At 38.9% G+C, this 25,868-nt stretch overlaps 13 protein-coding genes across 13 annotated transcripts; 10 read left to right on the top strand and 3 right to left on the bottom strand.

Annotated features, from left to right (window-relative positions):
• Positions 1-389: 389 nt before the first annotated feature.
• Positions 390-2,477, top strand: VTP21DRAFT_10451 (uncharacterized protein; the record flags this gene model as incomplete). The annotated part of the gene is made up of 7 exons (XM_069389789.1): positions 390-595; positions 658-732; positions 792-880; positions 947-1,111; positions 1,177-1,676; positions 1,749-2,100; positions 2,167-2,477. The coding sequence occupies 7 exons, from the start codon at positions 390-392 to the stop codon at positions 2,475-2,477; spliced, it is 1,698 nt and encodes a 565-aa protein (XP_069253074.1).
• Positions 2,478-2,667: 190 nt separating this feature from the next.
• Positions 2,668-4,317, bottom strand: VTP21DRAFT_10450 (uncharacterized protein; the record flags this gene model as incomplete). Its single annotated transcript, XM_069389788.1, has 9 exons — positions 2,668-2,922; positions 3,002-3,033; positions 3,108-3,179; positions 3,250-3,277; positions 3,338-3,562; positions 3,622-3,744; positions 3,813-4,025; positions 4,089-4,202; positions 4,264-4,317. 9 exons carry the CDS (start codon positions 4,315-4,317, stop codon positions 2,668-2,670), a joined length of 1,116 nt encoding a protein of 371 aa, XP_069253073.1.
• A 191-nt stretch (positions 4,318-4,508) lies between these two features.
• On the top strand, positions 4,509-4,939 carry VTP21DRAFT_10449 (uncharacterized protein; the record flags this gene model as incomplete). The annotated part of the gene is made up of 4 exons (XM_069389786.1): positions 4,509-4,511; positions 4,589-4,672; positions 4,753-4,837; positions 4,911-4,939. The coding sequence occupies 4 exons, from the start codon at positions 4,509-4,511 to the stop codon at positions 4,937-4,939; spliced, it is 201 nt and encodes a 66-aa protein (XP_069253072.1).
• Positions 4,940-6,408: 1,469 nt separating this feature from the next.
• Positions 6,409-6,687, top strand: VTP21DRAFT_10448 (uncharacterized protein; the record flags this gene model as incomplete). The annotated part of the gene is made up of 1 exon (XM_069389785.1): positions 6,409-6,687. One exon carries the CDS (start codon positions 6,409-6,411, stop codon positions 6,685-6,687), a length of 279 nt encoding a protein of 92 aa, XP_069253071.1.
• A 1,140-nt stretch (positions 6,688-7,827) lies between these two features.
• VTP21DRAFT_10447 (uncharacterized protein) lies at positions 7,828-8,109 on the top strand (the record flags this gene model as incomplete). The annotated part of the gene is made up of 1 exon (XM_069389784.1): positions 7,828-8,109. One exon carries the CDS (start codon positions 7,828-7,830, stop codon positions 8,107-8,109), a length of 282 nt encoding a protein of 93 aa, XP_069253070.1.
• A 792-nt stretch (positions 8,110-8,901) lies between these two features.
• On the top strand, positions 8,902-9,942 carry VTP21DRAFT_10446 (uncharacterized protein; the record flags this gene model as incomplete). Its single annotated transcript, XM_069389783.1, has 3 exons — positions 8,902-9,249; positions 9,316-9,610; positions 9,674-9,942. The coding sequence occupies 3 exons, from the start codon at positions 8,902-8,904 to the stop codon at positions 9,940-9,942; spliced, it is 912 nt and encodes a 303-aa protein (XP_069253069.1).
• A 547-nt stretch (positions 9,943-10,489) lies between these two features.
• On the top strand, positions 10,490-11,517 carry VTP21DRAFT_10445 (uncharacterized protein; the record flags this gene model as incomplete). The annotated part of the gene is made up of 2 exons (XM_069389782.1): positions 10,490-10,801; positions 11,449-11,517. The coding sequence occupies 2 exons, from the start codon at positions 10,490-10,492 to the stop codon at positions 11,515-11,517; spliced, it is 381 nt and encodes a 126-aa protein (XP_069253068.1).
• Positions 11,518-11,782: 265 nt separating this feature from the next.
• Positions 11,783-12,358, top strand: VTP21DRAFT_10444 (uncharacterized protein; the record flags this gene model as incomplete). The annotated part of the gene is made up of 1 exon (XM_069389781.1): positions 11,783-12,358. The coding sequence occupies one exon, from the start codon at positions 11,783-11,785 to the stop codon at positions 12,356-12,358; it is 576 nt and encodes a 191-aa protein (XP_069253067.1).
• A 2,933-nt stretch (positions 12,359-15,291) lies between these two features.
• Positions 15,292-16,538, bottom strand: VTP21DRAFT_10443 (uncharacterized protein; the record flags this gene model as incomplete). The annotated part of the gene is made up of 3 exons (XM_069389780.1): positions 15,292-15,953; positions 16,023-16,373; positions 16,436-16,538. The coding sequence occupies 3 exons, from the start codon at positions 16,536-16,538 to the stop codon at positions 15,292-15,294; spliced, it is 1,116 nt and encodes a 371-aa protein (XP_069253066.1).
• Positions 16,539-18,795: 2,257 nt separating this feature from the next.
• Positions 18,796-19,934, top strand: VTP21DRAFT_10442 (uncharacterized protein; the record flags this gene model as incomplete). Its single annotated transcript, XM_069389779.1, has 5 exons — positions 18,796-18,895; positions 18,964-19,039; positions 19,095-19,251; positions 19,320-19,478; positions 19,578-19,934. 5 exons carry the CDS (start codon positions 18,796-18,798, stop codon positions 19,932-19,934), a joined length of 849 nt encoding a protein of 282 aa, XP_069253065.1.
• Positions 19,935-20,460: 526 nt separating this feature from the next.
• Positions 20,461-21,894, top strand: VTP21DRAFT_10441 (uncharacterized protein; the record flags this gene model as incomplete). Its single annotated transcript, XM_069389778.1, has 2 exons — positions 20,461-21,662; positions 21,735-21,894. The coding sequence occupies 2 exons, from the start codon at positions 20,461-20,463 to the stop codon at positions 21,892-21,894; spliced, it is 1,362 nt and encodes a 453-aa protein (XP_069253064.1).
• Positions 21,895-22,983: 1,089 nt separating this feature from the next.
• On the bottom strand, positions 22,984-24,324 carry VTP21DRAFT_10440 (uncharacterized protein; the record flags this gene model as incomplete). The annotated part of the gene is made up of 8 exons (XM_069389777.1): positions 22,984-23,084; positions 23,157-23,311; positions 23,380-23,585; positions 23,651-23,721; positions 23,779-23,844; positions 23,914-23,938; positions 24,004-24,102; positions 24,160-24,324. 8 exons carry the CDS (start codon positions 24,322-24,324, stop codon positions 22,984-22,986), a joined length of 888 nt encoding a protein of 295 aa, XP_069253063.1.
• A 477-nt stretch (positions 24,325-24,801) lies between these two features.
• VTP21DRAFT_10439 (uncharacterized protein) lies at positions 24,802-25,803 on the top strand (the record flags this gene model as incomplete). Its single annotated transcript, XM_069389775.1, has 5 exons — positions 24,802-24,834; positions 24,929-25,364; positions 25,425-25,548; positions 25,613-25,714; positions 25,779-25,803. 5 exons carry the CDS (start codon positions 24,802-24,804, stop codon positions 25,801-25,803), a joined length of 720 nt encoding a protein of 239 aa, XP_069253062.1.
• Positions 25,804-25,868: the final 65 nt, after the last annotated feature.

The following is a 25,868-nucleotide window of genomic DNA, read 5'->3' as shown; positions in this document are numbered from 1 at the left end:
TAATTAAGGGAGCTTAACGAGCATGGCGAAGGCAATCCTGGCTTGTGTACAACAGCTAGCGGTCGGAATCGGCTTTTTTGGGCTGATGGAGGGGTGAAGATTCTGGTATTTATCCGGTGAGCCGTTGGATCAACGTTCTTCCACTGACGCAGTCCAGAGTATTGCGTCTTACCTTCAAATTGGGGTATATATAAGGAAATCGAATACTGCGGGTCACCATTGATTAATCAGATTTCCCTTATTAGCCAAAATAGTATATTAATTTATCCAGGATTGCGGTTGAATTCGTTCCGCCCCGGCTACAATATAAAAGGATGGTTTTGGTTTGACATTTTATCCCTAAGGTCCATCTTGTCTTAGAGGCTCATTAAGGTTCATAACAGAGCGTCATGTCGGAATCAACCTTAGCAACACCACCCAAAAATATCGAGCAGCAGGGTAATTCTGCAATGAGGGAAGTTCCTTCCGAAGATCAAACTCTTGAATTGCAAGAGAGAGACGATTTGGAGAAGGGCACGACAGAGAACGCACCAACTGACATGGGCGGTCAATCGGCAGTTTTACCCTTTAAAAACGTTATCTTGATCTGTATAGGGTAAAGATGCAAAATCATCAAGGCCATATTTCGACTGTTGAAAACTAAATCTGATTTATTAGACTATGCCTTTCTGTTCTATTGTGTGCTCTTGACCAGACAATCGTTAGCACTGCCTTACCAAAACTTGCTTCAGAGTAAGATCTTTTTTTCCTTCCCTCCTGATATTTTGTAGCTAATCGTTCCTTGTACACAGATTTAACGCACTTAGTCTTATATCATGGGTGGGAACATCGTATCAAATTACTATGACAATATTTCAACCTCTATATGGACGATTTTCCGGTATTTATCTTTTAACTTTAGTGAATATTCTATGTTTATTCATCAATTGCGCTGTTTTTTTCTTAGATATCTTTGGTCGACGTCCAACTTTTCTTTTCGCAATTCTAGTATTCTTGGGCGCTTCAGCTGTATGCGGTGCTTCCAATAGCATGGTAATGCTAATTGTTTTTCGAGCTGTCCAAGGAATTGGAGGAGGAGGAGTGATTTCTCTTGCGATGATAATAATGGCAGGTAAAAAGCGAGCTATTCTTGGATACAATTTTTTGCGCATAATCTTAGATCATTTCTCTGTATAGACATAACCTCTCCAAGAGATCGCGGAAAATATCAGGGTTTGATAGGAGCCGCTTGGGCAATTGCTAGTGTCATTGGCCCTTTCCTTGGTGGTGTATTTGTGGATAGAGCAACTTGGCGTTGGGCTTTCTACGTGAACTTGCCTATTGGTGCAGTTGCGATATTGATGATCATTTTCGTGCTTCGCCTTCCCCCTGTGAAGGGTGATTTCAAGTCAAAGATTAAGCGCATTGACTATCTCGGCAGTTTTACTCTTGGTGCGGCCGTCATTCTTATACTCTTAGCAATCAGTCTCGGCGGCAATCAGCTTGCATGGAACTCACCAACCATCATTGTGCTATTCGTAGTGGGATTTGTGGCTCTTTTGGCATTCCTACCTGTAGAGGCCAAGTTAGCTCTCGATCCTGTTATCCCTCTGCGACTCTTTCGTATCCGCAACTTCTCTATAATTACGTTTGCCTCGCTGCTTTTTGGCATAGGCTTTTTCCTTTATCTTTTCTACGTAAGCCCCTTGCTTATGGCGCATCTTGGATATATCCTGAAACTGAACTAACTCTTTTGATATAAATTCTAGATGCCGGTATATTTTCAAGTCGTTCTTTCAGAAGATGCCACAACTAGTGGTGCTCAGCTTATCCCGTCTACAGTCGTTCTGGTGGCTTTTAGCATTACTGGAGGCATTCTCGTCTCGAAAACTGGGAGTCTACGTATCTTTATTTGGGTTGGTTTTGTTGCGATGGTAGTGGGAGCAGGTATATTATCGACTCTAGACCAATACAGTAGCCGGGCTAGACAGATTGGATATACGATTATACCCTCTTTCGGGCTTGGTTTGAATATCCAGAATCTTTTACTGGTATCGCAAGTCTCAGTACCTCCTAAGGATATTGCTGTGTCTACAAGCGTGACACTCTTCTTTAGAACAGGTAATTATTATCCCAAATACTTTGATTTGATCTATTCAGATATTAACCACTTAAATGGCATATTAGTCGGTATGGCAATCGGAATTGCGCTAGGCGGCACCATCATTAACAACCAACTTGCTTCCGGTCTAACTGATCTACCCATTCCTATTGAGGTAGTCAAAAATAATATGGAAGAAATCCAAAAATTGGCACCGGAGCTGCGCAATCATGTTATTTCAGAGTATGTCTCAGGTATTCAATGGTGTTTCCGCACCTGCGTCATACTATGGGGAGTAGGCTTCCTATCACTATTGTTATTGAAAAAGCCCCAGCTCCCGAAGACACGAAAAAATGAGCCAGCAGCACAAGTTTCAAAGGAAGTCAGTCTTCACTAACTGCAGTTACCCATAGATGCCTAAATTATCAAAAATATTTTAAATCTATTTTAGAGCGCACCTAAGCGCGTATACTCATGTTATTTAATGTGCTTTTTTTTTCCTTTCATATAATTAATTTCATATTTATTTTCGCATGTAATAAATCCAGCTTCAATATTAAATGTTTTTATTTAATTGGAAAATTGGTCTATTCTGAACTACTTAATAGATAACGTAAGAGCTGCGATACAACATATGTATTGACAGAATTGCCAAGTAGACGATACTGCTGGCGGAGAGAAATGGAGGGTGGGAATGAAAAGTATATATCGGTATGGTTTATCAAATGGTTTGCGGCTTGATCAGTTCTAATTGGAAATCCCATAAGTAAAGCGATCTCCTCCGGTGTGAAATAACGTAACCGCAATACATCCATCTTGCCTTCCACCGCATACTGATAAGTCTATTAGGGAATGTATTAAATATATTTTAATTTATTAAATAATATATCCTGTGTGTGATGTGTGGAAAATCACACTTACATCTAAATTTTCTTCCATCTGAAGAATTGATCCTAAATATATATAAAATAATCGAAGATGGTTAGTGGTAAGGAAAAATAAAGGAAACTGTAAAAAATATTATCACCTGTTGCTTCAACTAAACGATGATAACCTTTCGTAAAGCAGCAGCTTCGTTTAGAAGATGGCTTTACAATATCTAATTTTTTAACAGTATCAAAAGAGCAATGAATATTGTATTGAATAACACGAGATATTAGCTCACATACCAAATAGTAGTCCATATTTTTGAAGAATCTACCCGTAAAAAGTGTAATATAAGTATAAATGTAGCCATATTACTTCTCAATAACCAACCTTATCAGGAACTCTGTATTCCTCACCCTTCTCTAGGTTTACTTGCAAGCCAAGATATTCCCTGAGCGTTGGGAGTTGATTGCTAGTTTCTGATATGACATATTCTTCTAGAGAATTATCGTTTTGCTCTTGACTCTTATTTTCGACTATACACTTGGTACCTGGAATATATGAGATAATGGTGTTGGTAGGTGGATTGGAAAATTTTCGTGGAGTACGAACAGCCTAGAGAGAAAAAAAAGTCACCATATTATCGCAGAAAAAGCTTTAAAAACAACGCTCACTAGTAAATAGTATCTTAATCTCGAGTTGGGGATGCCAAATTGTATAGGTGATAAGAGGAATTCCTGGAATGCATAACCACATCTGCTCAAGGTCTCAATTAGTAAATCTCGGCTATCTGATTCCTTTGATATAAACGCAGGCTATATTAGCTTCATAAAATCATACGAGAATCTCTAGTGAGTTATGTTACTTCGAAGCCTTTGACATTTTCGACTAATAAATACTCGGGAGGGAATTGCATTTGGGGTAAAACATCCATCAATTTAAGAAAACTTTTGGCCCTCGTGTCCTTTGATCCTTTTGCTAATCCAATGCGGGTATATGGCTGACATGGAGGTGACATTGTCCACAAATTGGCTTTCAAGCGATCAAAATATTCCAAAGGCAAGGCTTCAATATTTCTCTATATAAAAAGTTTATGGGTTAAAAGTATATAAAGTGTAACACTTAAAAAAATATAAAGTACTTGAACCACAATCCCCGTTCCAAAATTATGCTCATAAACTGTATTTGCAAAGGTATTTATGTCGAATGCCTTGAGAATACGGTAAGGAATATTCGTATGGTGGAGGGCATAATGCTTATATTTGGATTGCAAATAAGTTAAAATGAACCAATGAATTAATGCTATGAATTCTTACCATACCACCTATTCCGCTGTAAAACTCGAGTACTGTTAACGGGCCTTGCTTCATTTTATATCAAGCATAAAATATCATTATTCCAAAGCTGTTTTGATTAACGTGGAAAATAATTGCGGGACATGGAAAAATACCAGTCACTCATCAATTTATTTGCCCAATTAATTTCCGCCAGCATATATTAAACCAATATTCGTCTTTTTGCAATAGTCAAACTTCCTACCAATTCCATCATTATATTTAGCATGGTATGTCTTGTTCCTTTCTACGATTCAATCGTGCTGTTTAGAGACCACTTAATAACGTTTATTTTTGCAATTTTAAGGCTAGCACCCCTGTACTTCGTAAAAAGAACCAACTCTATCAATCTCGTGCTATCCAGCATCGTATTCCCAAAGCATCTGCAGTGGTAAGAATATTGATTGTCAAATTTATAAGATTATTTCCATGCAATTATTTGATAATATGTTTAAACTGGTAATATTTTAGGAAGAAGAAGAGGAAAAGTCATCACATCACCCTGCGGTCAGCATGTGGGTAATTGGCTTCTTGCTTGTCATCACAGTGGGTAGCGGTGAGTCATTTATAAATGTATTCTACCATCCTTGGATCGAGCCGAGATTTCTAATTTTCCCATATTTTTCTAGCTTTATTCCAAATGTTGAATTTAGCTTAGCTTCGAAAACGCTTTAGCTAATTACTATTCTGTAAACCATGTAAAATCTCCAATAAATTATTTAATCAAAATTTTAATACAAACTAGTTCCATGTGTTTGATTATTTTTTTCCTGTGTTGTCTGGATACCCAGGGGTTTTCGTATAACTATTGACGGATACTGAGATGCTTCTCCTAGGCTTCGAACAATCCAGATATGATTATGCAAAAATCGAAACTGATATACTCACGACAATATACACAATAGATATACAGGTGTTCGATATGCTAACGCTGGGACAAATGGATAATCATGTAGGTAGTTTCCCACCCCTAAATTTTTTAGCTTGATCACCTGAGAATATTACTTTAATATGATAATAACTGTGAGAAAATGTACTATGCCACTCCTAAGTTATAAACCAACAAACTAAATATGTGAGAAAAAATTTATAATTCAAAAGGGATATTGAATACATTAATTCGAAATAAACACTTTATGTATATCCCTGACTTAAACTTAAAGAGCTTTCAGTTAATGTGGTATTTAACCCTTTTTCCAATAAAAGTATAAATATTTAACATAGGGTACTTTTCCGCATGTTCCCCCTAAATATCCTTTTCATGGATCTAACACGTTTTGTATAAAAAGAAAATTATGATATTTTACAACGTTTATTTTCGTATTTTCATAAGCGGAGATAGCTGATGGTATATAATAGCATACTAAAGAAAATTTTCAGTATTGCTTCTCATGTAGATCACTGAAGAGTATAAACAAAATTCTTGCTCATATCAGCCCCTAGATAAATGAAAATCCCCAAAAATTTACAAACAAACAAAGTCAAATTAAGTCTTTCGTTATTTCTAGCTCTAGGGTTCAGCGTTGGTCGATCTCAAGTGGAAATAAAAATAAACTGTAATAGCCGTGCCCATTCTTCGGGACCTTAAAAGTGCACAATTGCGACCTACTTTTTTACTCCATTGTACAATGCTTGTGCAATCTGTAATAAACGACTTTTAACAATAACAGTAATCAATTAAGTATTAACATGAAAAGTTTCAAATATATTGTTATTTTAAAATTTCACTATGGCTATTCAGTTACAGGGGCTTATTTGCAATTCCCAGGTTAGTTTAGTGGCAAAGGTGAGATATGTTTTGAAGATTGAAACTGCTACTAGAAAGATCCTAACCTATAATATCACATAACACCTCCATCCATGATCATAACTAGAACACTCTCTATTTAATCATGAAGATGGATGATCAATTTGCCTCGCATAGAATTACGCAAGGGATGTAAAACCCCGGGTATTGAATAAAGCAAAGCGCTTTTTTTGTAATACATCGTTGAAAAAAAAGGGATTGTCTGTTACGGCAAATAGGATATAAAAAGACAGTACTTGGCGCGTTTACCAATTATCACTTTATTGAATTTTTTTCGCTAACCAGATCAGTTTGGCTTATTAAGCAGAAATCAATTCGAAATGAAAGCTCTTGTTCTTTTGCTTTCCACTTTCGCTCTTCTTACCGTATCTCAAGCCGCCCCGGCCCGTCAAAAACGAACTCTTGAATTGCTCCTTCCATTTCTTTCAGGATTTATGGGGGGTCAACCTCCGCCACCTCCTCCACCTCCTCCACCGCAGCCAATACCAGTTCAACCTCCCATTGATGTCGGTCCTGGACCCGGCTACGGATACGGCGGATATGGAGGAGGAGGAGGACCTGTCACCAGACGCGTTACTGTTACAATTACGGCTCTCTGAACGTAGCTTAAGTTTTCTAGCGCGACTGATAAGAAACATTCACGACGCACTAAATTTATGCGAAGAGGCATTCCCTCTTCATTATATCCCATGTCCATAGCTATTATAGTCGAAAGCAATACTAAATCATTAAATAAATTTTTATTCTGTTTTAATAAGTAATGGTGTGGAGAAGTAAAATGTAAATCCGGTAGCAGGAGGCTTTAGGATACTCGGGAAAAGGATTAGGAACTTAAATGATTAGTAGTAAAACTCTAGAAATTATAAATCATTTCATTCGATATGCATATACATTACGAATACGAATGATTTAATTGTCTATATTCGTATACACCCTTTAGCACTGAGCATTAGGCATAGTCTTCGGTCTTTGTAGGAATAAAATTACCATAAACAGTGCATTGGTTCATGCTTGAGACCGTGAGTAACTTTGCGCACACTGAAACGCTTAAACCAATTTACTGTCTCAGAGTTTTCTAATTAGAGGCGTTTTGCTGGGCTCTCTTAAATTGCCGCAAGGGTCCATTTCTCATTGACCACGCTTTGTTTTTTTTCTGTCAATATCAAAACCTTTTTTGCGCTGCATCTAGTTTAAAGTTGAATAGTCGCCCTTCTCACTGGAAAATATATAAAATATAGTCACTAAAACTACTGATTTTTACTTACGTTAGAACAATACCTTCGCGTTTGGCAACTCCATCTTGAATAATTAGGCAAATTATGTTTCTTCCTCTTACTTAAATGTAGATAAACACGAATGATTACTCAAGCGGACTTCCCGCACTGACCGAATTATCGGAGTGGCAAATTGCCAGATCGGATCTACTTTGAATCCAACCACTATAGTGATTGAACAGCTGTCGAGTTTCTCGGAAACACCTCTTGGTCTCAGCGGGAAATTGCCAAAAAAATAATTAAGGGGCAAAGACCAACTGTAAAACAAAAACCAAGATTAGATTCTGAAGAAATCAAATTAATGGAGACTAGAAGAGCTGTTTCAGAGTATGTGAAGAGAAAAGTATAAAAGAATGCAGATTTTCAGCAACTCTGCAGTCCACCACCACTCCACAATAATTTTTTCTCTCTAATCCCACGCTCATTCCTACCCAACTACAATCCTTTCGATTACTTTAAACTATAATGAGGATCACCGGGCTTTTCCTTACCACTGCTCTTTTCCTTGCCGCCACTTCTCAAGCCGAACCGCTGCATCATGAAAAGCGTACCCTTGGCTTGCTCTTGAGCTTGCTCGGCGGTGGAATCTATCCACCCCCTCCTCCTCCTCCGCCTCCTCCTCCTCCCCCTCCGGTCGATCCTTATCCTCCTAAGCCTTATCCTCCTGACCCTTATAATCCCAACCCTTATCCCGACCGACCAGTTGTCACTAGGCACGTTACTGTTTACACAACTCTCGGCATGTAAACGTCAGATCAACGGTCCTTTTAAGTTAAAAGCGCTATTTTTCTCGTGCATTAGGAGGATAGCAGCTTTATTTTGTATGTGCCCTAGTTACTTAGTGTATAAGAAATACTAATAAATTATAAGAATCAACTAATTAATTAATAATACTATCACGGTATATCAATGAGCTTTGCTCCAAAGTGCTTCTCCAATTGTTTGTGATACTTTCTAATATAATCTCGCAAATTACAAAATTCGTGTATTCCAATTAGAACTTATTTTCCTTACAGTATGCAAAACCGTGTGGAATGGTTCAATATTCTTTTTCCACCAACCTCTAGACAGTTATTTATAATTGACGATCGTTATGCACCAAACTGCTTGAACTGTTCCGTTATGGGTCAAATAAAAGTGGTATTGGAAACCTATAGATCATAATACATATTATTAATAAGAGAATACCACGACTTTATTTTTTAAAATGGAACATGAAAGAGTTGAAAAAGAGATAAGTTATATACTGTATGGCCGTAAAATTATCCGAAAAATATTGATTAAAATTAATATATAGATTAAACAATTATAGAGTATAAACGAAAATGACAGTTTGATATGATGATTCTCTTCTCTCTGAATCTGCTCAGCCACACAATATAAATCGAGATTTTATTTATTGGTTAAGAAAAACAATGACACACCCGATATATGAACAACCGTTACTTCACCCTTTGTTGTCATCGCACGTTCATCGTGTCATTTTATCTTTTATATTTCAATTCTTCTGTGTTCCCTTTTAATCGCCGTACTATTTCAATGGCTCCTTCGGCTCGTTCTCAAACATCCTCGTCTCTTCCAACTACAATTCCTCAACTTGTCCCCCCAGCTGACATTACTAATGTCCCCCCTCCCGCAATTGATTCTGATAAAAAAAAAATTTTAGAGAGACTACGAGAAGATTTTCTGGAATCGAGTTCAATTTTTTCTTCTGATGATAAAGTGCGCACTTCAGAGATTTCCTGGTGCAGTGATGCATGTCTATTAAGGTATTTGCGGGCTTGCAAATGGAATTACTCCGACGCACGAGAGAGGATTGAAGAAACACTCAAATGGCGACGCTCCTACGGACCACATTTGATCGATCCACAGGAAATTGAAGAAGAAGTAGTCTTCCATATTACATTCTCATTACTAATGATTTTTACTGAAATGAATTACCGTTTTAATTAGTGCTACACGGGCAAAATCTACCTCAATGGTTTCGATAGCCAAGGTAGTCCAGTAATATACATGAAGCCGAGGAATGAGAATACTAAGCCATCTCGGCGTCATATTCGCAATGTTGTGTTTTTGCTTGAGAGAGCCATACGGCTGATGCCTGAGAATGTCGAAAAGATGGTAATTGTTGTAGACTTTGCGGGATCTTCGACCCGCACAAACCCTGGTCTCGGAATAGCTAAAGAATTTCTGACGGTCCTTGGGAATCATTATCCCGAGCGACTTGGGAGAGCTTTCCTAGTCAATAGTAAGTTTTAAGCGTAAAAAAAGGATCAGCTCTAGTAAACAATATTTCATATCACATCCTTAGCCCCATGGTTCTTTTGGACTTTCTGGAAACTTATATCTCCGTTTATTGACCCGGTTACTAGAAGTAAGATTCGCTTTGTAGATCTAAAGACACAGAATAATGTCCAGCCAAACCAAGAGAAAGGAGATTGGGCAAATCTCCTTCACTACATCCCGGCTGAACAACTAGAAGCAGATTTCGGTGGAAAACTAGATTATGAGTTTAAATTTGACGACTATTGGCGTACGCTATTGAGCACAACTCAGGAGCCGCGATGCATCGAAAAATAACTTATAGCTTTGCAGCATACAGCGCTAGATCGTACGAGTTCTCTTTCGACGAGTATAATGAAAACATATATACAGTTTTATAGATGGTTGTCGACAAGTTCTACCCTACCCTGTATTACCCAATAAACGAAAAGGAAATCTAAATTTGTTAAACATTAATTTAATTCCTATATTGACAAGGATACATGGGAATTTAATAAAAATATTTCACAAATAGTGGCAAATTTCAAGTTCGATCTGTTTATATCTATTATTCCCGGCGGAACACTAGAGATAATCAGAGTATAACAAATAAACTGTGTATAAAATACCTGGTTGTACGGCGAAAATAGAACTCCAAACAAACAAAGCTAGGGTTTTACTTATAAGAAACAAGGGTACACTAAAAGGTGTAAGGGTCGCTTGAGATAGCTTGGTAGTAGGCGGTAGAGTAAGTGTATAAAAGGATAACGCAGAGTTATCTAACCTGTTTAATTTTTTTCTCCTTGATCCTTTCTTTTCTCTCATACACTGAGCATCGCTTTTATCTTCGTTGCATTCATTCAAAATGAAAATATCTTTTCTCTTTCTCTCCACAGCTGCTGTCCTCATCGCTACGTCCCAAGCAGCACCTTCTCGTGAGAAACGCACTATTGGCCTGTTAGCACAACTTCTACAGGGCTTCATGGGTGGTGGTGCTCCTCCTCCACAACCTCCTCCAGTTGGACCCCCAGTTGGGCCTCCAGTTGGACCTCCAGTTGGACCTCCAGTTGGACCTCCTTATGGACCTCCTTATGGTGGTGGCCCATCGGAAGTAGTAATCACGGATACTGTAGTTATCCAGCCACCAAAAACACCTACCATCAGAAGAACAATCACGGTATATACTACGCTTTCTTCCTAGGCACTTTTGTTCAACGCAACGCGAGAAAAACAGAAGTTAATTAAACCAACTAATTGATACTTTTGCGTTATATTGTACTTTATTAGTTCATGTTTATTTTAAGGGATTTATTTCTACACCTAATTAAATACATATTATTTTTATTTGAAACCTTCGTTTATAATACAAAATACCTTGGTTTCACCATTCTACTTTAAAAAATGGCCCCTCTTGAGGGATCCAGGTGTATAACCCGATATCAGATAGTATTTCTTTATTGGGTAAAACGATAAAATTCAGAGATGGTATGTATTAGTACTAGAAGCTACATGCCACCAGGATAAAGACATTTGGCGCAAGTGAATCTATCGATATCATTTAGGGAATTCAACGTAATAGTCGTACTTACCTAACCTCATTATTACGGGGGGCGTAAACAGCAACTTAATTGACATCATAGTGGATAGCTAACTGAAATGACCAGGTTCAACTATTAGGTTTAATTCACTATCAGAGCAACTTCATCATCTCTTCAAAGAAAGCAAAACTTCATTCAAATTTAATGTTGGTCATTGAGAAATCACGATAGAGTAAACAAAAGGATCTTTGATATTTTTTACATCTTATAATTTCAACTACATTAGCTTGAACTCGGATCGGCATTTCCAAATCGATCAAAATATGACACCAGTGACAACAGCGTCCGTCAGTAGTGTTAAACTAGCAATCAAACGAGGGCTGAGTTGCTAAAAAACTAGGGTAATGCCAAAAACCTTAGGGTTGCTCCAAATATGGTCTTCGCAAAAGATGATCCGGGCACAGACATATATATACGTACAAATTTTACCTCATTTCATCTCGGTGTTTTCCATCTACAATAATCTATTTGTGAAGGGCAATTACGGGAGTATCCATTAAGCAGTTCCTTACATCTCTCTTACACGCAACCCTTAATTTCTCACCGCCAGCTTCTTCAAGATGAAAATATTTGCTCTTCTCTTTCCAACAATCCTGGCACTCATTATCGCCACTGTAGCGGTGCCTGTTCGCGAAAAGCGTACTATAGGTTTGATTGCACAATTACTTGGTTTAGGAGGTGGACAGCCTCCACCCCCCCCACCCCCACCGCCTCCACCTCCACCGCCACCACCTCCTCCCACTGATGGCGCATATGGATATGGCTCGGGCGGAGGCGCGGGAGCTGGCGCTGGCGCAGGCGCAGGCGGAGGTCAAGGTTCCGGCTCAGGAGGTGGAGAAGTAAAGCCAGTAGAGGAGTTTGTCACCGAAACACAGACTATTACTCCCGCATCTACACCAACTCGCAGAAGAACGGTTACCCGAACGGTTACAGCACCTACTGTTACCCTTGGTGGTGGCGCAGTTGCTGCTACTCCTCCAGCTGGTGCTGGTGGTGCTGGTGGTACTGGTGGTACTGGTGGTACTGGCGATGCCGGCGGTGCTATTGGCATTGGCGGTGCTGGTGGTGGTGTTGCCGCTCTCGGGAAACCTGGCGCATCCATTAGTGCAGGAGCCAAACCAACTAAAGCTCTATAGCTGACGGCGAATGTAAGATGAAATTTGACATTCATAACATAGTATAAGTGAATAAATTAATTTCTTGATTATATGTACAATTTCCCATTTAAGCCTATTTTGCGGAATTGAATTTCTAGTTCAATAAAGTATTGTTTCTTTCATATTTTTCAGATACTCTAACTTCTAATAATGCTTTGGAATATGAATTTTCAACATCACAAATATTGTTTCTACTCTGGTTTTATTTGCCTACAAAGCCTAAACAATTGTTCATTATTCCCTTTCGGGCTCTTCATTGATTTTTAAAAATATATCTCGCTTTAAGGTATATTCTTCTATTCATGGTCGCCCATCACGATTGCTATTCGAACTTATGTATATGGCTGGTTATAGTATCGTGTATGGGCGTGAATATTTGTCAGTCTCCGCCTTGAAATTTTTTTTTGTATTATACAAAGATAGGCTCGCATCTCTGGAGGTTTGCCCGAAGTTTATCTAGAATTCGGTGATAACTGAATCACTTTCAAAGATCCGTAAGGCTCTTACGAAGAATGCGTGTGCTATGGTCTATATGTTCACCCCCGGATCCCTTGCGGTTTCAGCTGGGATGACTAAAGTGTTGGGCGATTCTTACTGCATTCACATAATGTTATAGAATATGCCATCGAAGTACACTATGTTCGCTTGAGCGCCTGTTTCGACCCTAACAGGTACTTTAAACTGAGATGGCAAGCACCTATTCTCTTTTTACAGCTATTAGATTTAGTGATATTTGGTAGTGTCGACAGATCTTGATGATTAAGATTGTCCTTGACAGTAGCACCGGGGTCTGTGAAGGGGGACATAATGTATATTAGATATCGCTTCTAGAAGATTTAGAACTAAGGATGAATGATCTAGTCATCATGTGCTGAGCTTGACAGTGACTGTAAACTTTTTTTGATGGTTTACCTGGATAAATCTCAAACACGCAATCCTACAGACTCGGATTGTAAAGTCGATTATATCTGTAGATACTCTTGTAAAACTTAAGCTTAAAAGAGAGTAAATTAGACTAAGTAGACTTAGATTCGCGCCCAATGTTTTCCTAGGAGGGATATCGATCGTATTCTTTAAGTTTTATCCTTTTTCAAATTGTTCCGTAAGTGGACAAAAATACGGGCGCGAAAAGATGGTCAATGAAGGGGATTCTGAGTAGAATGGAGGAGCTCTCTCCCAGAATAAACAGAAATTCTAGAGATAAAATTCTCTTATGCTATAGTTAAATTGAAGTTTATCCGTGAACTAGAGACCAATTTCCGAGAATTCTACCATCTAAAGTATTTTTGTAGAGTTAAAACATTTTGCTTTACGATGTATTTTGCTTGGTTCTAAATTGATGATAATTCTTCACACATGATATACACCACGATGACTAATATTTTCATTTGGTTACAAAAGACGAATTCGAATTTACCACTACTTTTAACCAAAGTATCATACCTAAACAGAAGAAACTAATCGTGAATAATTATGTGTAGAAGTAATTTCAAGGACAAAGCGCTTTATTCTCAAAAGTACTTACATGTATTTTCGTTTGTTAATATTTGAGAGAATCTGTTAAGTATTTGGCATTGTTTTAGGAGTCCATTAACAAAGATTAATAAATATTGCACTTGATAATTAATCTAAATTAATATAAATTAATCTAAACCCTCTTCCCCATGCAACAGGAACTTGGTTTCACACTCTACTGAAGTTAAATCTTCATATCAAATGTCTATGGGCAATTCAAATATATCACGGTTTTCATGACTAATGTGCATATTAGAATATCCCTTGTTTAGTCGCTGATTTTGAATCAGCACTACGTAATACTTATAAGTTACTGGAGTCACCTCTTGTGAAAAAGATAATATAATGAAATCTTCTTTGAATAGATCAGTGCTTCATTCTTGCATTCAGTCCTAACCGAGATTATCGCTGCAGAGGTGCTTGTTATTTGTTTTAGCAATAATGTAACTGCACCTCTTTTGAGTTCCTAATGCAATTTGGCCACAAGATACATCAAAATAGCCAAAAATATTTTTTAATTTAACATTGCACTGCTATACCAAAGCAATGTGCCATATCCATTTGAATCTGTTCTCCAGTTACCCAGCAGATACCGCCGTCTGATTCATCGACAAGCATAAGCTGTGAGCTTTATATCTGCCGCATAACCTGGAAAAAAACTGTAGAATAAAGTCGGCAATTATTACATTTTAATAAATTCACTTCTAGACTGGGGTTAAATTATAGAATAAAATAAATTCTTCATACAAAAACTATGTATGATGTCAACTCGACATCTGAGATGCAGAAAATACAAAAAAAAAATAAATGTAAGATACATCAGTGCAAAAAAAGTCAAGCTTGGCACCGCTGAAAATGAACCTTTTTTTATCATTGATAAGTGAGTTACTACTGTTATCAAAGACAAATCACCTAATTACCGTAGCATAATCTATTAAAAAGACCAAGGGTTTTTCACATCTTGGAAATTACACCTGGCTCCTAACATGTTGCTAATCTCCGATCATTTCATTATACCCGGATAACATTTGATTGTCATTTGGTCAATACAGGGATATTTTTTCGCAAATATATACCAGGTATATTTTAAGGAAGTCAAAAAGGAGAAGATATTATCTTCTCCTTTTTGACTTCCGTTTCCAATTCCTTCCTTTTTTGGATATTTTATAATATTATTATAAAATATCCAAAATTTAGTCAGCAGAAAATGGTTTATTGAAGCTCAAATGGTAATGATAATTAAAATCAAAAAGGTCAAAAAGTGGAAGGTATTAAGATCCTAGGATGAAAAACAGAATTTACACTAGAAGGTCGAAAATATAATTATAAAAGACATAGGAAAAAATCGTCTAATAAAAAACAAATATAGCATAGCATTATGTTTGGTAGAATTTAGCTCATGACTTGTCTCCGGACGGATTCTTCTCTTTATCTTCACCATGACTCCTCTCCTTCTCAGACTCATCTCCAGCCCCACTTTCTCCATTCTCTTCCCATGTTGGTTTTCTCATTTGTTGTCGAAAAGCATCTGCAATAAGCATTGCATCAGTAGCAGAGAGTACATTAGAATGCCCGCTTCTCCGGCTTCCCGCTTCATTCTCAGAGGTTGCACCAGCGGACCCTATGCTAGCTCGTAATCCATTGCCACCGTTGCCAGATAATGAGGACGTAGGGCGATTAGAGGGGAAAGACGAAATACTAGCCCCTTCCTTATTAGTCGTTTCAAGTGCTCCTTCTTTGGCAGCTGTCTTTTCTGCTGTGTTACCCGTAGCAGCCATTGGTACAGCAGAGGCTTGTGAAGTGTGTGAAGGACTGAAGAAATGGCTATCTTTGGGTCTCCGTTTTCGCAATTGCCATACGAAAACGCCAGCAACTATTGCTATAAGCGCACATGTTCCAAGAGCAGAAATCACACCGATTGCCCATGTAGGAAAGCTACCTTCGTTGCCACCAGCGGGTGTTAATTTAAGATATGTAGATGTAGGGGTGTCAACATATGTGGTCATTGGCACTTTGACCATTGTTGTGACGATCATGGTAGGGGCGAGCTGAGCGGGATCTAGAAAGGGAAAAGTTCATTGTTATTATACCTCCTTGAAATGGTAAGTCCATTCTCTATCAACCATACTTCTAACACGGAATGATGGTCCTCTCGGAAATTTTTCTCGCTGCTGCCCCGACCATGCAATGTGTAGGGCAAATTCTTTGATCGTGTCTGCAACAAGTTGCTTATCTGCAGGGAACCAATCTTTTGCTACAAAGATATCTAGAGTCCCATTATTTATAGCATCTGTCCAAGATTTTGTCACAGTATTGCTGCCGCCATCCAAATAAATGAGATATATGTCTACACTAGTTGCTGGTGCTAGTGCAGGATTAAGATTGTTCCATATTATACGACGATACGTGCCAACATCCCATAATTCTCCGGCAGCGGGCGAACAATACACATCGGTTGCGATGTTAGCGCAAACATTAGCTGATGTATATTAATCAAATGTTTAAAAGATGAAGCTTAAAATTTTGTCCCAAAAAACATACCTTGACGAGCGTATAATAATTCTCCATTTACTCCCAGTAGCGAGATGAAAAATGTGTAACTGAAAACCACGAGATAGATTATGGCAGGGATTGAGCGTGCCATCGGGTTAACCAATCTCACCCTTGATATTACTGATCCACCCCCAAATTATGGGTTAGTGTTGATACAAATGAAAATAATCAATAACGATTGCGCAGTTTATGAAATAAAGAAAGTGAAAAATATTGAGTATATCTAGGAGATTATCCAACGATAAATATTTTCGTCTAAATCAGAAAAATGAAATCCATGCACAGATTTAACTAACACCATGAGGATTAATCTTTATTAGAATCAGCCACAAGGTAGGACCAAATTTTAAAATCATATCCAAGCTTACATAAAAAGAATTGAAGAGCTGAAATAAAGCGGATGCCCACATTTGATGGGAACGATAAAGCTAATAGAACGGCGTTGTGACAACGTACGCCGAATATATGGAAGTATGAGCCGGGCGTGCTAAAGCGCTTTTGTTCCGGTCTGCGTAAAGATTCCGTTGAGTTTTCCCGCTAGAAAACTGCAAGCAAAAGTCTTTGTTATTGGTAGTGCAAAAAGCAAACCAGCAGAACCACTAAAAGCTATTCATATATTGAGTTTCAGGAGAACCATCGGCTCACTGGTTGCATGCCCATCTAGTGCTGCAACTAGCTCGTTTAGGCACTCGCATCACTAGTACTGTTTCATCAAGAAATACCGTGCGCGCCTAAATGAACAAAGTCTCGACCAAAACGATTTCAGAACAAGAGTCTACATAAAGGAAATCTGTTTTATATGAGAGTCTAAATTTGGGAGTTAAATCGATTCCCTTCCCATCCCATTAACGACTCCTGGATACGGCAATCTGGTATAATTGCATATTGTTTATAGTCCTTCTCCTCCAGCGAAAATGTAATATTTACTTATCAGATCACCTGAGGAGTAATAATTCTTCCGCTGTTTTTCCTATACTTTATAAATTATCCCTCCTACGCAAGCATACTTCAGCAGCCATGCGCCCATGCGAGCCACACTGCACGCGAATTTCAGAATAAAATTTATAGCCTATATATTTCCTAGTAATAATGCTTGAAGTGCTCGCCCACTCCACCAGACCAAAAGATTCGAGCTGCGAAACTGCGTCATAATCCGGGCAATTTAAAGCTGCTAGATTCTATTCTGACTCAGAGTGTCCGCTTAATAGGCAGCCAATTCGCACGCCTTATGAATATATGCAAAGGCAGTATATTGCTTTTGTCTTTGTATCTGATTCAAATTCGGTATCATTTTCAGACCCAATGCCCCTGCTGCAGTAGTGGTCTAAAAGGAGATGGTTAGGCGAGGGGATTCGAAAATTGAGTTGCCAAATATGTATAATATGCAGAAATGCACGTCTATCAGAGGGAGGAGTGCGAATGCATCTGGAGAGGGTTGTTTTGAAAGTATCATTTCGTAAAATAAATTCGGCCAATATATGTAGTAGGCTGGGGACTCAAGACCATCAGGACGGGGATGGAAGCAAGTGAAGCTTAGATACTTCGGCACTGAGGTCATTTTCGATATTTCCTACTCTCTCGAGTTTATAGGTCTCCTTTAATTTTACCTTTCTAAGCTCTGAAACTAAGTTATGCGATAACAGTCGAAGATTCCATGCGCACCAAGTTTGCTCATCTATTTTTTCTTAGGAGACAGGTTTGAATTCTCAGGCACGATTTGAAGTCTGCTCTCGAAGATCCAAACCTTATCTTCGGGCACAACCAGTGGAACACCTGCCTTGTTCAACTTAAAAAAATTCAAGGACAGCGTGATCGCGCTTTAATTGTAAGACAACTAATCTTTCCACAGATCAAACATAAATACGACAAGAGATAGAGGCCAGCTATGTCGGGAGATCTTCTCTAAACATAGGGTTTTTAATATCCTAAATAATAGTAGAATGAAGGCTCTCAGCTACTGCTCTAGGTGAATGACAGCAAGCTAGAATGCATATAGAATTGGCCGCATATTGCCACTCTATAAAAACCGGCTCTACGGATTGGTATGGCCAAGAGTACTTAACATCATCCTTTAATGTACATATGCGAGCTCTTCTTCAGTGAATGGTCCATGTAGATTTAAACGGGAAACTAGAATGTAAATAGTATTCGATAAGCTAAATTTCACCCTATCCCTCGATTTAAAATAGCCGTTTCACATAAATTCCGTACATTATTTCCATTCTTATTGGTATCTTACGATATTCCATTGTCTAATTTCAAGCTTCTAATTGCTGCGCCAAATATAGTCCCGAATCGTTGTTATTGCTCTCTAGGTTTCAGTAATAGAATAGAATCAACTACATAAGATGGACAACACGATCTTAACTTATGCTTCCGCTTTACCTGTCATCATCGCCGGTGTTGCCATTGGTGTGGCATGGCTTATTATGTTTGGCCTAAAGAGGGGTAACAAGCTTTAGGATGGAATATCAGACTTTCAAATGTTTATATATACATGTCTGCATCGATCGCAGGTCCAGCACTCGATCCCAAAAATTTTAAGAAATTTAATCTCATCGAGAAAATCGCGATCAGCCACAACACTGCATTGTAAATACACTTGGCATCTTACGATAGCTATTCAGATTTCTTATTTCACTTTTAGATACCGTTTTGCTCTTCCCCATAAAGATGATGTCCTGGGACTTCCTATTGGACAACACATCACAGTTATGGCCGAGATTAATGGCAAGCAAATCTCGCGTAGCTATACACCCACTAGCTCGGATGACGATCGAGGCCATTTCGACCTATTAGTTAAGGTATTCGCATCTTACTGAGCTGGCTCTTTACCCCATGTTGGACTTGTTTAAACTTCTATCATATATAGACTTATCCTCAAGGAAACATTTCAAAAGTTTTCTCTGAATTGAAGCTTGGTGACACAATTAACGTCAGGGGTCCTAAAGGCGCTTTTAATTATAAACCAAATATGTGCCGTGCTATTGGGATGATTGCAGGTGGAACTGGAATTACACCTATGCTTCAGGTATTTTTTTTTTGTTGGGAAAAGAGGGTCGAGAAAGACTGGGACCGTTTACTTTCCTCTTATCATTTTTGTACTTATTGCTCTTCTAATTTTTGCCAGATTATTCGCGCTATTCTTAAGAATCCCGAAGATAAGACACAGGTCAACTTAATATTCGCCAATGTGAATGAAGAGGATATTCTGCTTAAAGAAGACCTCGATTCACTTGCTGCGAAACACGAAAATTTCTCTGTGTATTACGTGCTTAACAACCCACCTTCAGGTTGGAAAGGAGGTGTTGGATTTGTAACGGGTGAAATGATTCAAAAGAATCTTCCTGCACCTTCCAAGGATATCAAAATATTGCTGTGCGGACCCCCTCCTATGATTACGGCCATGTCTAAAATTTGCACCGAGCTTGACTACGAGAAGCCTCGTGCGGTCTCTAAGCTGGAAGATATGGTATTCAAGTTTTAGAAAATGGACCTCGTTCTATACCGAATCGTTTTGGATTAGAAGTTATACTAGCTAATATTTTATTGAAATCAAATAAAGCCTGCTTGAAAGGGGGCAATTTTTTTATTTTCGAAAGTGGCTTCCAATTTACTCTGTCTGTGGTGATGCTTGTGGATCTGAGGGCTGCAGCAATTCAATCACCCTTACACGAAAAGGGTGAAAATGTTGAATTTTGATTTTCTCTAACGGTTCTTCTCTGTTCTATATACTTTGAGTGGAGCATCGCACTCGATAGAGAGTAGATCTCTCTCTTCCGATAATCCTCGGTTTTACCCATCTCGCTCCTTTCAGACTTTTTATCCTCGTAGATTGCTGGATATCCCTTCTTTTATAGCATCATCAACTTGCTGGCACAAGGATTCCTTTGATCTAGATGATCTTATACATTCAAATTCTTTCCATTCCAGCAATCTCTACAATATACCTTATATAATTTTATAGTCTTTTTTATTGATATAAATTATTAAAAATGTATAATCAAGTGAGGATGAAAAGCCCTACCCCATCTTTTGAAATCACAAGCCCTCGTTGGTCAAACTATCACAATACGAGGCGACGATCTCCTTCTCCACGTCCACTTTCTCCCGAATACGATGCCGATTCCTCTTGCATGCTTGTACCATCTCCTACTGGCCGCATCACCCCGGCACTTACTTCTAGTAGCGAAATTTCATTATCCGCTCATCCCGACTCTTCCCGCTCCACTCACTTACTCACCTCGCACCCAAGGGATTATGATGAACTTGAGCGCGGTTGCAATGCTTGGAATCGAATACAAGAATATCATCTCTCTATTAAGGGGCTTCCCACTCTCGATCAGGTACTCTCTGGGCTCGCGCACTCACCGCTCTCCCTACGAGATTTTGATCGATATCTTCGGAGACGATATCGTGCCGACGAAAATCTACATTTTCTCGAGGAGCTTGAAAAACATGAACGGATGTGGCAAGCATATTGTGAACATGAACACAGAGAACAAGCAGGGTGGTCGCATTCGCCGTCTGTTGTTGTTGTAGTAAGCGAGGAGAACGATGAAGACGAAAGCATCAACATCAATAATCTGCGGAATGAACAATTGATCTCGAAGAACTTGATCTTTCATGACCACCGTAGGTTATCCCCGGAGGATTTAATGACTGCTGCTACAGCAGAAGAGAGACGGCACATTCATAACATTGTTGAGACCAGGGAGGGTGGATCAGATATGCCCCTGGAAGCCGTTGTGATTAAAGTACATGATGCTCCAACCTTAAACGAGCTACATGATTCAGCACTACGTCTCTACGAAAGATTCTGCTCGCCCTATGATGCAGAAAAGTATAGCGTATGTCTTCCTGAAGATCAACGGCTTGCACTACACGAGCTGGTGGAGGTCAGAGGACGAGTAGATCCAGCAGTGTTCTCACAAGCCAAAGCTTACGTATACGGTGCACTTGGTGCTTATTATTATCCCCATTTTCTTGATGAGGCCTGCACATCGAACATCTCCTTACCTCTGGCACGGATCCTTATGCTATTGGGTGTCCTGGTTCTTACTGCTGGATTTGCATTTGAACTTACTTTCGTGTTTCTCAATCTTGGTGGATGGACCACCCGGCTTTGGGGCTCCTTGCCCATCTTCCTCGGATGGTCGTGCCTAATAACAAGCTTGTCGGAGTTTTCACCGTTATTGACACTGCTCAAACTGTGGTAGGTTGTGGCTACTGATAAAGCTTATTTATTGTATAACTGATCTTTTTCAATTGTTCGCGAATTGTTTAGCGGGACTCACGGCTTACGATTCTACCAGATAAAGGAAAGTGCAGTCCAGCGACTTCATAATCGGCGTGCAGTGTTCCTCTTCGTGAACACGGTTCTTGCGACTGTCGTCACCACGACCATATTTATATTAGTTCCGGGACATCGATTGGTCCTTCGATAGCAGAGCAGAAACCGAGTTTCTTGTATAGATGATATGATGTGTACAAAATTTAGCGGGCTTGGTAATGGTTGGGCTATTACATATCTCTCTCTTGAAATGTTTTTCCCGTTCCCTAAACCCTTATCCGCCAGGAAAATGGCTTCATTCTATTCACCCTTCATTTTATTTTACATTCATTTATGTATTTATATCCTATATATCCTTGATTATTTCCATATATCCAATCGCTGGGCCGGACTTTGGATTTGCCATTCGTTATCGTATTGTTCTATTATCTCTATGCCCTATTGCTTTTTTGGTCAGTCATCCTATGTTTATCCACCTAATTAATCTTGACATGAATCATCCTATCCCCCATCTTTTTAAAAGAACGATTGTGGAGTTGGTTTTAGTGCCATTAACAGCGGTTGACGTATTTCTAAAACCTGTCAGCATTGCTTCATTTAGAAGACCCCGTTTTGAAACGGAGTCCGAAATAAGCTAAGTCCCAATGCAAACTTGCAAATCGATCCAAGGAGGAGAACTTGTGACCACGGCTGCAACAGAATTGCTGGGAATTTATGTCATAGATTCCATATTCATCTGGTGTTGGTTCGTGAGAGAGGTTGCATAAATCCTTTCCTAATCCAAACTCCTTTATTCCATTTTAGGGCTCGCTAAGTGGCTCCTGTATATTTCGAATAGTACTAATTTATCAGGAATGATAATGGGAAGAGAAAATAAAAAATACGTACAAAAATAAGAAGCTACGAAAGTTAAGTAAAATCATGATGAAAATTCACAACGCGAAGGAAAGTTGGAAGGGATATTGCGAGAAGGGGAGAAAAAATGAATAAAAAAAATCAAAGATTTTTTTTAAAAACAAGAATAAAAATGTGAATAACATATTGTTTACTAAGTAAACAACCTCCCTACTTTCATTCTTCCCCAGAGAATAAAAGCATATATACCCAATTAAAAAAGAAAAGAAAACGAAAAAAAAAATCATACAAAGGAAAGAAATATTTCAAAAAAGGCGCTATAAATTTTAAAGAGAAAAAAAAAAATCTACGAAATAAGAGTGTAATACCAATAGTGTTCATTAAATTTTCATATACTAGAAGATGAACAATGGACTCTTGGTGAAACTTGCTCGATGGCATCAGAAATTATTGTCCCGTTCTTCCGCACGACTTGTAGGTGCTCCAGATCTATCTTGTAGAATGCGTTAATTAGCATCGACTTGTCCACTCCTAATGAAGTTGGACAATAGAAAAGCTCACCAATGTCAGCGTAGACAATCGACTCTTCATGTTTGGTAGATGCAATCACTCGACCAGATGGATCTACGACAGAGCTGTGGCCAAGAGGTACTAGTTCCGAGGTATAATTACGAGCAGGAGAACAGGCAGCGATATATATCTGAGTATGGTTAGCACTATTCAAAGAACAATTTCATGATTAGTACCAGAATGGACTCAACTCAACCCAGTCCTTTCTACTCACGTAGCTTGTTGCATTACTTCCCAGTAGATAGGGGCTGCATCAACGGTGAAGAGAGTGGGGTAAACTAAAATAATACAATCCTTCTGGGCAGCTTTCTTCGCGAGTGAAGAGTCGTTGACATCCACGCATAATCCAACACCAATTCTGCCGTATACTGTATCAACATAGGCAAGGGATTCACAATTTGAATAAATAGCCTTCGACTCCTACGTATTGTTGTGGTTAACCTCGAAGCTCTTATCTTCGTATGTAGCCCTCTAGAGATCCTTACCTTTCTTGCTGGAATTTTTTCCGGCATTGTTTCTGACACGATTTCTTTCCGATGCTTTGCGACCAGTTCACCTAGAACCCATGAAAGGTGAGAAGAGTTTGCCCAAGGGTAATAAGTAGGATCTTTACCATTTGGGCCAAATACACAACATGTATCATAGAGTTTCCCGGATTCGCCTCGTTCAGGGATAGAGCCTGGCGAGAAAGAATATTGGTAAGCAACTCTTACCAAATCAAAGACACAGTAATTGCAATAGAAATTACCACCAATTAAGTACACGCGATACTCCTGTAAATACAAGTAAGCATAAGAAGACTGTGACGAACATCAATAGAAGAAAGAAGTGGTCAAACCTTAGCATAGCCTGAAAGAAATTCATATGTCTCGCCACCCGGTATCTGTTCAGCAAACCGTGCAAAATTACTTGGGGAGAAAGGGCAGATAAAACACTCCTATGGGTGTATTATAAGTATCCAGGTAGAGGTTGATGTTTAAGGTACCAAACTCACGGGTAGCACAACGATGTTTGCTCCTTTAATTGCTGCCTCCACGATGAGGCGACTAGCGCCCGTGAGATTAGCTTGTTTGTCCTGGGTAACGAACAACTGAGCAAGTGCTAGCTTGAAGACGTTCTTGGAAGGTCTCTCCTCTAGAGCGGCATTCCCATGAGCCATTCTGGAGAGAACTGAAGGCAAAACAACACTGCTTTTCAACAACTAGGATGGAACTGAAGTTTCCGACAAAGCAGTAGAGATAAATGGCACAGAGGGAAAGAGGTTTATAAGAAGAAAAAAAATGGAGGGATAAAGAGTTGTAAAAAAAATATTAAAAAAAGGGAGATGCAAAAAAGTTAGTTGAGCTGTTTCAATTGAAATTTTTTTTTCAACAGAGTAAGAATTATTTTTAAAAATATTACAGCTAAAATTTTGCACGCCGCAACACTTAAATTACGTCATGTTTGGAGGGGCCAGGTCAAACCAGGACATTTTAGTACACAGCTTAACTCTGAATAGATTAAGCAGACCTCGCACACTTTTCCTGCGCTATTCTCTGCTTTTCTTAGTCCAACTCTGCTGACCCACACTAACCTTTTCTGAACACTCGGCTGCCGTTTGGTTGGTAGTGCTTTGAACTTCTTTAACCCTGTCGTAATGGAGTCCCACGTCAAATCAATGAGCTCGGAGGTTTTATATCTATGCTAGTTTATACCCTTGCATCTCTTTCGTCAACTTCCTCCATGACGAATTGAACTTTTGTTTATTTTTGTATTTCTAAAAGGATTGGTACGGACATGCTCAGTCCTACTGGAATTCCATCGACCCTGACGTCGATGGGATGCTTGGAGGTTTCGGCCGTATATCCCATATAGACACGCAAGGATCTCTTCGGTTTCTTCGTGAGCTTACTGTCGGTAAAAAAGGCGCCGGTGGACATTTGATCAAAGCACCCTGCATCTCCCCGCAGTATGCTTGTGATTGCGGTGCGGGAATCGGCCGCGTAACACAACAGATGTTGCTCAAGGTTCCTTTTGAGCGTGTGGATCTGGTAGAGCAATGCGAAAAATTCATCAAAAGGGCTCGCATTGATCTCAAGGAACAAGTTCGTGACGGCAAGGTGGGTGATTTCTATACCTGTGGTCTGCAAAATTTCGTGCCAGTAGAAGGCCGGTATGACTTAATATGGTGCCAATGGGTACTTGGTCATTTAACAGACGGTAATTAATCAAAGTATTTCCCTATTCTCAGCCAATTCATTTTTAGATCTATCTTTTTAGATGATCTTATTACATTCTTTCAGAGATGTAAAAAAGGATTAAAACCTGGAGGCATAATCGGAGTGAAAGAAAATATTTCATCAAATGAATGTTTATACGATGAAGAGGATTCTAGTGTGACAAGGTAGAGAATATATGATATTAGTTACACACATTAATGCTTATGGAGAGTTCTTTTATTCTGACAGACCAGATAAAGATTTTAAGGATATCTTTCGTAAAGCTGGGTTATCGTTAATTAAGGAAGAAACTCAACACGGATTTCCAGACGGATTGTTTACAGTTCGAATGTAACTACTACTCTTTCTCACATAGAGTGAGCGGATTTTAAAGAAAAATTTTTCACGTTTTTAGGTATGCCCTCAGAGCATCTGATTAAATCACGATAACGATCACTAAGAAAAGTTCAAGATGCATTCTCTATTTGCATATTCTTGTCAATAG

The sequence above is a fragment of the Calcarisporiella thermophila genome (genome assembly GCF_041956535.1).
Source record: "Calcarisporiella thermophila strain CBS 279.70 unplaced genomic scaffold VTP21scaffold_7, whole genome shotgun sequence".
In the NCBI taxonomy this organism is placed as follows: Eukaryota; Fungi; Calcarisporiellomycota; class Calcarisporiellomycetes; order Calcarisporiellales; family Calcarisporiellaceae; genus Calcarisporiella; species Calcarisporiella thermophila.
The sequence above is the reverse complement of the archived record's forward strand: the minus strand, read 5'-3'. Positions and strand labels throughout refer to the sequence as shown.